The sequence below is a fragment of the Ptychodera flava genome, chromosome 16, assembly GCF_041260155.1.
Source record: "Ptychodera flava strain L36383 chromosome 16, AS_Pfla_20210202, whole genome shotgun sequence".
NCBI classification, from domain to species: Eukaryota; Metazoa; Hemichordata; class Enteropneusta; family Ptychoderidae; genus Ptychodera; species Ptychodera flava.
In genome coordinates this window covers 3,217,144-3,230,221 of record NC_091943.1, presented here as the reverse complement: position 1 = coordinate 3,230,221, position 13,078 = coordinate 3,217,144, and the positions used below count along the sequence as shown (strand labels likewise).

The following is a 13,078-nucleotide window of genomic DNA, read 5'->3' as shown; positions in this document are numbered from 1 at the left end:
AAACCAAAAAGAGGCGGTTCCTCCAGGGCGAGGCCTGTCCATTGCACTCCGGGCGGGTTGACCCTTGCGATCACCCCAAATGTGGGTGACTCGGGTGCATAATTTCTGGTAGTGGGGGACTGCGTTCGCGCTATCCCCTGATAATTAAAGCAAAAGACAGAAGTAGATAGACTAGTGGTCTGGTTTTGTTGGGGCTACTTGCCTGTAGTGCTCCAAACTGATACCATCCACTGTGACCTCCAACCCGAGTTATTAAGGTAGCACCATAAGGGTTGCCTACATGTCTATCGTCCCCAGGAAATGGTAGGTGTTTTGTTGTATTGCTAGGAAAGATTGTTCTTGATCTTATCTTAGCACCGCCCTTGACAAGCTTGCATAAAAGTTTTATCACCATGCTGCATCCATTATCTGAAGAGTTTGTCTTATAATGCACCAAAGCAAGCAGGTGTAAGTTACTAATCGTGGACGCTGTCACCAGACTTTCATCAATCACCATCATACGTTAGATACAGTGTTTACATTGGTCGTATGGGTCCCATACGACCTTTGAGAGCAGTTCTGACGACTGTATCCCTTTAAACCTGCTTGCTTTGGCACAATAGGCAATCATACTTCAGCCTCATATAAATTGCAACAGGCACAGTAGGGTGATACAACTTTTACTCAAGATTGTCTGAGGACTGCAGTGCTAAGACCAAGACACCAAAGATAATTGGTAGGATAAATCTTTATTAGCAATACAACAAAACGCCTAGCCTACCTACCCTCGGGCATGGACATGTAGGAAACCCCTATGGTAGCACAAGAAATTACACAAACCCCTACAAGAAGCGAGATAAGTGTACTTGTGGTATGTACAGCTAAGGATAAGTGCAGGTAAAGTATAAAAATTTATTTGTGTGCGTGCATACATGGTTGACTCAAAATGATTGAAATAATTAGCTCATATTTAGTTATCACACGGAAAGAACCATCTGCCTTTGCAAATATGACATCAAATAAATTCTGTTAATTGTTATCATTCAAGGAAAATAAATGAGGTCCAAGAAACAAACAAGTAACAACTAAAACAAAAACACTGACAAAATCAGTACAGTGATCTTGACCACTGCTTTAAGTGCAGTGCCAGGTGTCTGGAATGAGTAAGCGTACCCTACTAGCATTATTATGTTACACCCGTCAAGATTGAACTAAAGTGAGAAATTAGTTGTACTATAATTCAGCTAGTTATGATATAAATTCATGCTGTACACTTGAACTGTTGAAATTCATAGTTTTAATGCATTAGTTGCCATGCAAAAGATGCCAAATATTGTCAGTTATCAAGAGATTATATCTACTCATTAACATCAAATCAGTAATTTAACTGAAATGAGGCTTGTTTGGCAGAAGTCCATCAAGACTTTGAGGCACTTGCATAGTTTTGTATATGAATTTGAAAAAATTAATGCAAATACATTTGCAATAAATTTGCATAAAATAATCAATGGTGTCTTTTTCAAAGGGCTACAGTATACATAAATATGTATAAATGTCGACACTGAGAATCTCTGACACCATTGATTATTTTAATATATGCTATATAATAAGACAATTGTTACACGCGTTTCATGAAGAAAGAGTTTTTATTGATATAACTTAAAATTTGAAGAAAATAATTAGGTCATGTTCATTTCTCTCCACTGATTCCCCAAGATTTCGATCATTTCAGCTGACAGAGGATGATTCCCCACTGACATGCACTTAAAGCTATATTGATCACCAACTGTGTGTTCAAACAGACTGCAGGTTACACGTCTCAATTGCAAATTCCATTAAAAAATTCAAGAACCATTTTGTAAGACCAATTATATTTACACAATGTAGCTCCCAAGTTCTGACGGTACATCATTTGCGGGTCATTATTGCACTAAGGTGTAATATAAATGAGTAAAAGCTTCATAAAAGTAAGGCCTAAGTTTAAAAAATTACGTGGAAGGATTCACAGACACATACTCAGACATTCAGTTTGTTTGTTGTCTATTCATAGTGCTTCTGTAGAATCTTGAATGCCACAACTTTGGCTGCAATAAACTTGCAAAATCCCTGCAGTGTGTCTGATGAGTTACTCATCATTAACACATTCAGGTAGAAAAGTTTTTCCGAGCATTTTCTTGGTGAATGTCAAACCGGGCTACTTTTATATATACTATCAGAAGGTTGGGAAATTAGTCTTTCAAGCAGCTTTATTGATCTTATAGGGTCAGCAGTGGATGAAGCAGTGTTCTTTGGTAAAACATAGGGCCAATGTCCCTGAAGCTACTATAGACATGGATGGTATAGAGGACGTACATACCATAATACCAGATATAGCAAGTGCAGAGGTCCTTTTGCAATATTCTTATGGCAGAAGAATTGTTTCAGTATGGTTCATACTAACAGACCCCTATATACACATGAGAACTGGCATAAATTGCCCTCAAAACACAAAATGAAGTATTTCCTAACTATATAAAATTGTTTCACTAAGGTCATCCTATATACCAAATATCAAAGCTGTCTGACCAGCGGTTTTGAAGAAACAAGCAACCTAACAGCCAATGAAGCTCTGCTATGTTATGTATAGAATAACTACCGGTTATGAAAATATAATAATAACCGGTATTAGTGACGCATGTGTGGATGAAGAAGGCGACTTTCTTTGCTAATTCATTTCAGGATGGCCTGACCAAAAACGGCAAAAATAGCTGCAAAAATATAAAACTGAAGATTCCATCATTATTTCAATATATATATCACATTAAGATAAAGCATAGGAACCTGTATACCAAATATCAAAGCAATCAGACAAGTTATTTGTGAGAAACAAATGTTTCACCAAAAATGGCAAAAATTGTCCAAAAATACCAAATTGTAGATTTCATCATGATTTGAATACATGATATTTTAATCATCCCTATAAATCTGTATACCGAATATCAAAGTGATAAGACAAGTGGTTTTTGCGGAAAAAAATTTTTGACCAAAAATGAAAAAAAATGTCTTAAAAATATAAATTTGCATATTTCTGCACAATTTGAATAAATCTAATATGGGTTATCCCTAGGGACCTTAGTACCCCAAATATCAATGCTGTCAGACAAGCGGTTTTGATAAAATAAATTTTTCACCAAATATGACCAAAAAATTCAACAAAAATACAAATTTGCATATTTCATCACAATTTGAACAGATCTAAGTTGGGTCATCCCTAGGGAACTGTATACTAAATATCAAAGCTATCTGACCAGCGGGTATGAAGAAGATTTTTTGCCACAAACACTTTTTTTGAACTAATTTGCATATTTTCAACTATATCAAAAAACAGAAAAAACAGTTTCTCATAATCATATTTTGCACCTACACAAGAAATATTAAATTTGTAAGTACTGCGGTTCTCAAGATATTTGAGTGGATGGATATCCTCACAAACAGACATACATACAGACAGACAGACAGACTTACAACGGACGCCAGACGGATACCCATCCCAATAGCTTCTATAGACTATAGTCTCTAGTAACTAAAAATGACTTTTAAAGCTGCATGAGCGGTTTCTTCTCACTTCAAAAGAATTTGATGAAACATTACTTTCGCGAAAAGTATCACACAGCAATAATCAGAGAAAATATCAGGTCAGAGTGTAGTATTATTGCTCCATCAGCTTTTTCATTATTTTTAATCTGTGTTTATAAAGTTTCCTCTTGTACTCACAGAATCCTGTTGAATTGTCCAGTGTACCTGGTCAACAAAGACTGTGGAATTTAGTGTGAACTAGAAAATATTGGTCAACAATAACAACTTGCACGTTGTGCACGATGCATTGCGTTGGAAAGACCAAGACTTCTGTTATTTAGAATACTTCCCAGAGAAGGCAAATTACAGTTTGTTTCACCTAGGTACACAATCCACGCACAAAACAAACGATCAGCTTGGGTATCACAACACATTTGAAAGTCACCAACTCAATGATTAATTACAGTTAACCAGCATGGGGCAGCCGCTCTGTCTAGACTGATAGATACACTTGATCTACAAAGTGTGGCTTTTTAGTTAGTTTCTGTTCAGAATACCTTCACCTCTTGAACTCTTAGCTGAAATTGTAAAAGAAACCGTTACATTGAAGATCAAGTCTAGTCATTGGTTTATCTCTCAGTCCAGATAGCAGCTGCCCCATGCTGGTTTACTGTAATTAATGGACGAGTCGGTGGCTTTGAAATGTGTCCGTGATACCCAAGCTAATAGTGTGTTTTGTCCGTGGATTGTGTCCGTCTCATACGCTGAGTTGCGGTACCTAGGTGAAACGCACTGTATGCCATGTTAACAAAAGTAACAGCTATATTGTCCCTTTCAAACAATGTCACAGAGAAACTAAAGTCCTCCTTGTGTACAACATGATGGTTTGATTGGCACGATTCAAGCTTGTGGGTTTACCAAAGATGTTGCATAATTATCCTTGAGTTACTTCGTCCGATGGCCTGGCCATTGCACACATTGAAATCAGTTTCAGTAATTCCTGTAATGCAGAAAAACAGACAAACGAACACATGATATTGGATCATTTGCCCCCTGTACATTGATCTTTGTAGATAATTTAGGACTTCATATCAGTCAAAATTAAAAATACCATTTTGCAACAAATTCCCCCTGCCAGGCGCTCATGATGATCAAAATCACCCGTCCCAGGATAAGACTTGTGGCCAAAATCCCTCCCCCTCCCCCAGAGGAAAACACTGATATGTAGATTACAATAAAAGGGTACCAGCAATTTGCTTGTTGAACATCAGAACTTACTAGGCAGCGCTGTTCAGTTACAAGTGTGATACTAAATATAGCTACACATGCATGACATTTAACTCTGCATCCAGTTTGAAATGCTGACAAATTTTGTCACTGTTGCATGTGCAACAGCTCGCAGTCTGAGTTGTCAATGCCTTTTAGTATTTCTGTTACTCTAGCAGTCATCTACTGAGTGGTATTTTCATCATTCTTGCATATTTCAAAAGTGTTATCTAAAAATGTGAACATTTATTTTTGATAGGGATAAGATGTCAATTGCGAACAGCCCTATTTTAGCGGCACAGTGACATATTTTGATCCCCTGACTAACCTCAAACAAACAAATGAGAGGCTATCACAGAATTTATTGACAGCAGATTCCTAGCATGTTACAACATGCTACAATATAATCAAGGAAATTCTGCCTCAGAATCTAGCAACATCCTAGTTTTTGACTTCCACTGGATTGTAAGGTGAGACTTCTGCCTTTGCCTAGCAGCAATTGTAACTCTGCCATGTTTGAATTTCAAGGTCAAAGGTTACTGTACCTGAGTCATCATGTTCTTGTTACCCAAAGACATTGAGTGTACAATGTCAAAGTGATCTTTTCCTGGCACAACTACGTACTTTACTGACATGCCACCATTTTCTAGTTGCTGAAGGAGAAAAAAATACAAACAAAAGATTTTGCTGAATTTACTATGTTGATAAGGTAGAAGCACCAACTCAGGGATATCTCAACCTGAATTTATTCATCTGCAAGGAAAAATCCAAAACAAATTTATAAGAAATCTTACTAATACTGTAATGGTCTCAAAGAAATAAGCTGTACATAAAACCTTTCCTCATTGCACTTTTTAAACATACAATAGAGAAAAATATTTGGACAGGTAGTACATTAGTATCAACAATTATTGGTATTCAAGTGATCTCTACTGACAGCCTAGCCAGGGGTTTGGAGCCTGCAACAGTTTATATGTGTACAATTTATTACTTTCAACAGAATAAAGAATCAAATATTGAGGTCATGGTGCTTTAAGTCACGCGTATGTGCTATATGATATGGGATCTGAAACTTTCAGAAATACTGGACAAAAAAGTTGTGTACAACAAATCAAAGCAAAATTGTTGTCTGGATGCAATGCTGATGATTCTAGATCTGGTAGTACATGAACAGAGTTCTGCTTACTTGGCAGTAATCCTCAGACTGCTGTAGGAAAGCGGGAGGGTCATGCTCCCCAACAGCTGCTATGATTTTACAATGTTTGGAGAGTTGGCAACTTTCCTTGATGTATTTAACTGGACTTACAGCTTTGGCTTCAGCTCTGAAAGGAAATGAAAGAATTCAACTTCAAACCATGGAATCAAAAACATCATTGAGCAAGCACTACGGCGCAGAAAGAGAACATTGCATGCTTTGACTCTGTTTTTGAATTATGCTTAATAGGCTTTCGTTTTTCTTTTGTGAAGGCCGATCCACATGTTGACCATTTCCTTGAGAAAACTTTTGCGAAAAAGAATGATCACATGATAATTTACAAGGACAACTGTAACTTAATTGCCTATGTATGTCTCGACTTTTCTGTATGAAAAGACCATTCAATCAGAGAGTGTGACAGTGACCTAGCTTTGACCTTGGTGAGATTCCAGTTACCTATAGCTTGCTTACTGTTGATAAGATATCGGACAATCCAGCTCTTTCTAACTCTTTGAGGGCTGTAATTTTCCCAACATAAATTTTAGTGCAACATTTTACAAATACTAATAGTTAGGCATTTTTCTGTAATTGTTTTGATAATTTTGGACCAAATAAACATCACATTTCATTGGCTACAGTTTTTCATCAAAATTTTGGCAAAAATTCTGAAAAAATTGACTGGGGTACATTTTATAAAGGTGACAAAAATTGACTTTGGCGCTCAAAAGGTTAATTCCAGACAGATTGTGTCCCAGCACTGTCATCTACATTTTCTTGCTCTCATTCAACCATTTACTTATTTTCAAAATCCCACCTGTTTGAAGGATGGTTGGACCAAACTGTGCAGTTACTCATTTGCACTGTGAACATGTGGGAAAACATCTGTCGAAGCACTGACCTTTAAACATTGCACCATACCTTTTGTCAAATCAAACATTTTTAGCCATCAACACCAGTTTGCAAATAGTCACGAAAGATGCACGTCATCTTGCAAATACTGAACATTGGCATATAATGCCCTTTAAGCATTGACTTTAAGTATACCTTGAATGACAGAAATTTCTGGCTTCATGATGAATTTATGATACACCTAGAGCACTGGAAAATTCCAGCTAGATCCTCCACATGTGCAAAGTTTGTTTCGGGTTATAAGCATGCTCAGTTTGGATAATTTTTTTTAAGCAAAAACTTAGAAACTTACTCTGTCATTTTCAGTGGCTTGTTTACATATGTGTGGACCAAGGGTGTCACATCAAAAACACCACTGAATAATAACATGCCTAGGAAAGAAAACAAATATATGTGAGGTACCCTTCATACTGTAGGGACAACATCAAAAGTTCAATTGTGAATAAAAAGTTTGGTTGCAGGGGGTGGGGGGTGTCCTAGACCAAAACAAGTTTCTATATTGCAAGAGCTAAATTTCAAAGAAAGCATTTTCATTTACCGACCTGGAGGAACACGTCACTCAATTTGCTATTCCTTTTCCTTTCCTTTTTTCAGCTTAAGGTAGAAGCAGCACCGAGGGACAGATAATCAAACTCAAATTTTTTTCATTTCTTCTCTGATCTCCCACTTTTGGGGCTCATTTTAGAGCTCTTGGAGTAAAAAATGCAGTCTCAGTTTTTCAACAATTAAAGAAAATTTTAATTTTTCCCATGGAGTTAACAGGGATAATGGCTATTTTGTACTTCAAATACCGATAAATGATAGGTAACTTATTTCTCTTGTACAAAACGGTCACCCTTGATTTTCATTTTTCGTTTGATAGGAGAACGGTTGAACGAAAGTTTCAGCAAAAGTTGAAATCTTTCACTTTCAAGGTGCATAATACCTTAAAAAAAGAATGAAAAAGGAGTTGTTAGTAAGACTATGTAATATTGAATTTTACGCTGAATTTAGTTCTCATGCATGAAGCATCACTTAAATTTAACGCGAGTTTTTACCAACTACCGATAGGCTTAAAACTCTGACACTAAATTTCAATGTTCCTGCAGTCACAGTATTTCAAAATGAAATTCAGATATTCTGTGCATTATAAAGATGCAACGTCTCTTTTATATTCACGTAAACCAACCAATAGCTGGTGGTCATTTTCTCGTTGATATATAAAGAGCCTGGTTACAAGTTTTCAAGTGCAACTTTTTAAGGAGGGTGCACGTAAAAATAAAAGGAAACTATAGGTGGGATGGGATAAATTACTTCCAAATTTGATTCATATGATCCTGTTCTCTGAATCTAAAGATCTTCATCATGGACCACACAAATACAGTACATCACTGTTACATGAAAACAATGATTGCAGCAAATTGTTAAATTATACATAAAAGAAATGCTCATGCATTACAGATGTCTCATAGGAATGAACTTTGCTTAAATAAGACCTATCATATTTGCCTCCTTAACTGGGTCACCGAGCATGCCCTAACACGTACCGACAGCTCTGTCAGAACAAAAACGGGAAAAACACAATACAAATGTCTGAAATAGAAAACAAACAGTAAATTTACACATGCTAGCCTCTTTTCAAATTTTATTGTGAGTTCAGTCTGCGCATAATTAACTCCATTCCTGCTGTGTTATATGTCTGGGTTGTGAGTCACATTGTGAGTTCTATAAAAATGGAACACATGTCTACAGGGTCTCAAGAACATAGTTCCTCATTAAATAGCCAATCTGTACCATATGAATCATCCCACATACAGGCATAGTCAATACACTGAGGCGTTCAAATATCTATACAGGACCACAAAGGAAATAAGTTTTTAACTGTCTCTTGTAATCCTCAGCAAGTGTTTTGCAGTGATTTTCTGAATGTTGTTTTCAGTGGGGTCTTTTCTGTGATTCTTTTTTCTTTGTATGAATAATTTGCTAAATCAAATCAACTCAACTCAACTCAAAAGGCCTGCACAATGAGTTGTTGTAAATAAGATATGCTTTGGTGTTTCGTTTTGAACTATCCATACAAGTATAATCAAAATATTTTAGTATGTGATTTGAAACTTATGTATTTAGTAAGTATAGATATGTGTGGATTTAAAAGAAAGAAAAATTATTGCTTTGGACAAACACAAACACATTGAGAGATTATTTGGAGAAAGTGTACAAGGAGAACCAGTCTTCATAGATACATGCTGGAAAATGTTGACAGTTCACAAAAAAAAGGCATGATGTTGTACCTTTAATGATATCTTGTTTAAGACCAAATGCAGTCCAGTCGACAGGCAGGCACATGGCTGCAAGGTGGCCACCAGCTGAATGACCACTTAGAAAAATACCCCTGAAAAAATAGATACAATCAGAGATGCATAATGGCTGCCATCCCTATTATAAATCTAAGGCAAAAGTGTCAGTTTTTATTTTCAAACTGAGGCGATGAAAATTTACTGACTCTAAGACCTCTAATATATTAGCCCTCACAACAGGTAGACCAGAAAAGTATTGAAAAAAGCTAAGAGTCCAAACTGAGCAATCAACCTCAGATGATTACAATAACCTTCAAACTACAATGACCTCACATTGGTATACCAAATGAAAGCTGAAAAACTGATTAACTGCTTCTCAAATTCAAAATTTTGCAGATCGAGTGATCCCTGTATTTCCATTCTTGATTGTTATAGAAAATAGGATAACATTTGTTAAAGAGTGAGAGAGAGAGAGAGAGGGACATTTTCACATTTAACATGAATATTACACTTGTTGGCATCAAGTGTGACTGTATTGAACACAGATTTCCTTAGATTCTGCCAATCAGCAGTGTATGTTTTTAAGATCACAAACCTTAACCAAAAAAATTTTACACCTGTTTTGCTTTTGCTCAAGGAAACTGTAACTTTTCTCCTTTACAGCGGAAATGCAATATGAAATCAAAGATCAACATTCAATTTTTTGCATAATGGAGGTGAGCTACCTCAAAAACTTGAAATTTGATATATTTAAAACTCAAAATCTGTTTCTCAATGGAAAAAAAATTTAGACATATTCATAATATTACCCCCAGTGTGTATATTAATCCAAAGAAATGTATGGCGGAACACAATTTGGAATATTTGTCCTGCATGCAAATTCTGCCCCATTTCACATCCATAATCCTATCAACATTCTAGTATAAATTTAATACCATCTATATTCTATGATGAATCACTATTGGATGCAAATGCGAGGTCTATTTTTAGTGTGTGCATTTTCCACAATACAACGAGCTCTAAGAAATCTAAGAAGCATGTCATGCATTGTTGATTCACTGTGCAATAAAAGGTAAACTTTAATTACAAGATGCATGTAGATACTGTGATGAAATACTAAAACGCACTATTATTTTACTATTTTCTTATTAATATTTTTCTACATACCTTGTTTTGGGGTACCTTTTTGCAACAAATACCACAGCCTGCCTTATTTCATTCACCATCTGCTGCATAGTGCCTGTGTTCAATCCAATACAAAAGAAACAAATTTCTGCAGAGTTAAAGTTGACAGGAGGCTTACCCTATATAGCATATTCTAAGCTCTTAATGGTTCACTTTCAATTCTGAAAATTTTTGGTAAAAAAAAGAACCAAATTAATTTAGAGACAAATGATGGTTGTACACACTGTGGTCTACATTTTTTAGTCAGCCACTACTAAAAATGATATCTTTTCATGATACTTTTACTGCATTTTTTCCAAAACAAATAAACTTTCTTATTCTGATCAAATAGTAATTGCACTTTTTTTACAAGATGATTTGGAACGACATAGTCTCAGTATACAAACCTTTGGGTGCAATCGTATACTTTGGACAAACTACAATTATGCCATTATTTTGCAGCCCCAAGGCCAAGTGAGCGCCATCACCTTCACTGTAAATACAGGAAAGGAAGTGTTAATTGGACCAAAAAATATCATAGGTTAATTCCTCATGGTATATTAAGTTTCAGCATCATTTTAGTAACATTGGATGCAGAGTCAAATAACCTAGCTCAGACATTATTGGATATGACCTTTGAACTTAGACCTCTGCTGCTTTATATAAACACTGTGAAAACCTGACATGATTCAGTTCATTTTTGTTAATATGAAAAAAATAAATGATTTGTCCATGGGTAGAATAAAAAATGATGCTGTTATGCAAAGTTCTTTTCTTTCTTCTTCTTGATTTTTTTTTATAAAAAAAATGGCCAACCCCTTTTTTGGGAATTCACAGATAGCTACGCATAAGTAAAATGGCTGCCACTGAAAGAGACAAACCTGAGGAGTGTATTTCAGAACATTTATTGAACATATCAACTGATCCATAGCGTGACTTCACATGCAGATGTTTTGTTTCTGCTAGTTCCATTTTCTGGCCCCTTTTTTTATATTCTCATGATTTTTCTTTTTTCAAAACTTATGTTTTCACATGACATGTATTTTAATTTCTTGAACAAAAATAATGAAAATAGTATGAAGAGTTTCAGCTGCTGTACTTATATACTAACCAAACAAGTTGCCAGTATCCGCCATGTATATATATAAGAACAGGTGCGTCTATAAGAAATCAAATTTTAATTATTACGAAAAACAGAAAATACAAAGTATATACAAACTTCATTGGCGACTTCAAAGACAGCATTTTTGAATGAAATAATCATGTGTAAAATACACGAGTTTTATGTGATTCAAAAACAAACCTGGTCTCAAATATGAGTCAATTACAGTGTTCCTCAATGCAAAATTTATGAAAGTATATTCAAAGAAAGAGCTGTTACATCAACTATGAAAACTTTTCAATGTAGTTAGACTCTGCAAGTTACTGTGTCTGGTGATTGCTGCTTACAATTTGGATATCAAATCCACTGGGGTTGATCATCGCCGCACACAAGGGACTGTACAATTCTGAAAATTTTGGGTGAATATGAATATTCATGAGTGTAGTGTACAACTTTCTTAATATATACATAGATGAAAAAAACATTTTTATAAGCTTGATGCCTAAGCTAGGACATTTATAGGTAATAGAAGAATTGTATTGCATCCACAATGTGTTTTAAAAGTGCACTTTATTGTTATTATAACAGTTTCGGCAGGACGTGACTGTTGCAATAATGGACTTGTAATCTTGTAATTGGCACCTTACCTGGCATGACAGTTTTAGGGTGGAATAAGTTGAGGCAGACATTGTCTTCTGTGTACACGACATCAAGTTCATGATCAAACTGCAACTTGGCTTTTTCAAAGGCTAAAATCAGAGCAGTATAAAGAATCATATTCAAGTGTTACCACAATTTGACGAGTATCTCAAAAAATGTACAGTCAAAATCTTACTCACATTATGAGCTGAAGGAAACTTCTCTTCTCTTATTACAATCAACTATAGAATCATTGGGTCTTTTTGCAAAATTTTAATGGGAAGGAGAGGATTACTTTAAATTTCAAATTGAATACACATATCCTCTGTGTTATCTCCATGGTAAACACATTAACCCTTTCCACCCTGACCCCTGGTGACCTATGATGTCATACGGACATTTTTTCCGAACCAGGTTCAAAGGGTTAAATTTCTTACTTAACCAGACATGAGGTGATAATTTAATCAAACAAGCGACCTATCAGCCAATACAGCTCTGCTGTGTATGTATAGTGACTACACTAAGAAACTAAGAAATGTGTTGATGAAGGTGGAAATTTTTGATAGCTCACTTCAGGATGGCATTACAAAACATTTCATAAAAAGCTGCAAAAATACATAACTGAAGATTTCATCATAATTTGAATATATCGCATTAAGATCATCCCTAGTAACATGTCTACCAAATATCAAAGCCATCAGACCACTAGTTTTTGAGAAATAAATTTTTTGACTAAAAATTGTAAAAATAGCGTCAATGACACTGTAGCTCCCATCCTGGACTATTTAGTGTTTGTTCTCTGGTCAGATATTTGAACATGTGTGAAAGGGATAAAGTGCATGAAGTGAAAATACTTAAATGAAATGTACTGGAGACAGTGAAATATGTTTAATGTAATTATTCAGAATATAAAATGGAAAAAATACAGAATTAGATATATCGAATACTGTGATACAACCATTAACTCAACAAGTCATTTACAATGACATAGTC

At 35.4% G+C, this 13,078-nt stretch overlaps 1 protein-coding gene and 1 pseudogene across 6 annotated transcripts in view; one reads left to right on the top strand and one right to left on the bottom strand.

The window, feature by feature from the left end:
• Positions 1-140, top strand: LOC139115047 (U1 spliceosomal RNA; annotated as a pseudogene).
• A 1,466-nt stretch (positions 141-1,606) lies between these two features.
• Positions 1,607-13,078, bottom strand: part of LOC139152533 (kynurenine formamidase-like) — a 29,342-nt gene continuing 17,870 nt past the window's right edge. For all 6 annotated transcript variants that reach the window (XM_070725730.1, XM_070725728.1, XM_070725729.1 and 3 more), the window contains 9 exons: positions 12,094-12,195; positions 11,456-11,504; positions 10,752-10,837; positions 10,348-10,420; positions 9,175-9,275; positions 7,197-7,275; positions 5,987-6,122; positions 5,346-5,453; positions 1,607-4,534 (listed from right to left, as the gene is read on the bottom strand). In XM_070725730.1, coding sequence (XP_070581831.1) covers positions 4,469-4,534; positions 5,346-5,453; positions 5,987-6,122; positions 7,197-7,275; positions 9,175-9,275; positions 10,348-10,420; positions 10,752-10,837; positions 11,456-11,504; positions 12,094-12,195 — 800 coding nt within the window. In that variant the 3' untranslated portion in view covers positions 1,607-4,468. The remainder of the gene's footprint in view (positions 4,535-5,345; positions 5,454-5,986; positions 6,123-7,196; positions 7,276-9,174; positions 9,276-10,347; positions 10,421-10,751; positions 10,838-11,455; positions 11,505-12,093; positions 12,196-13,078) is intronic.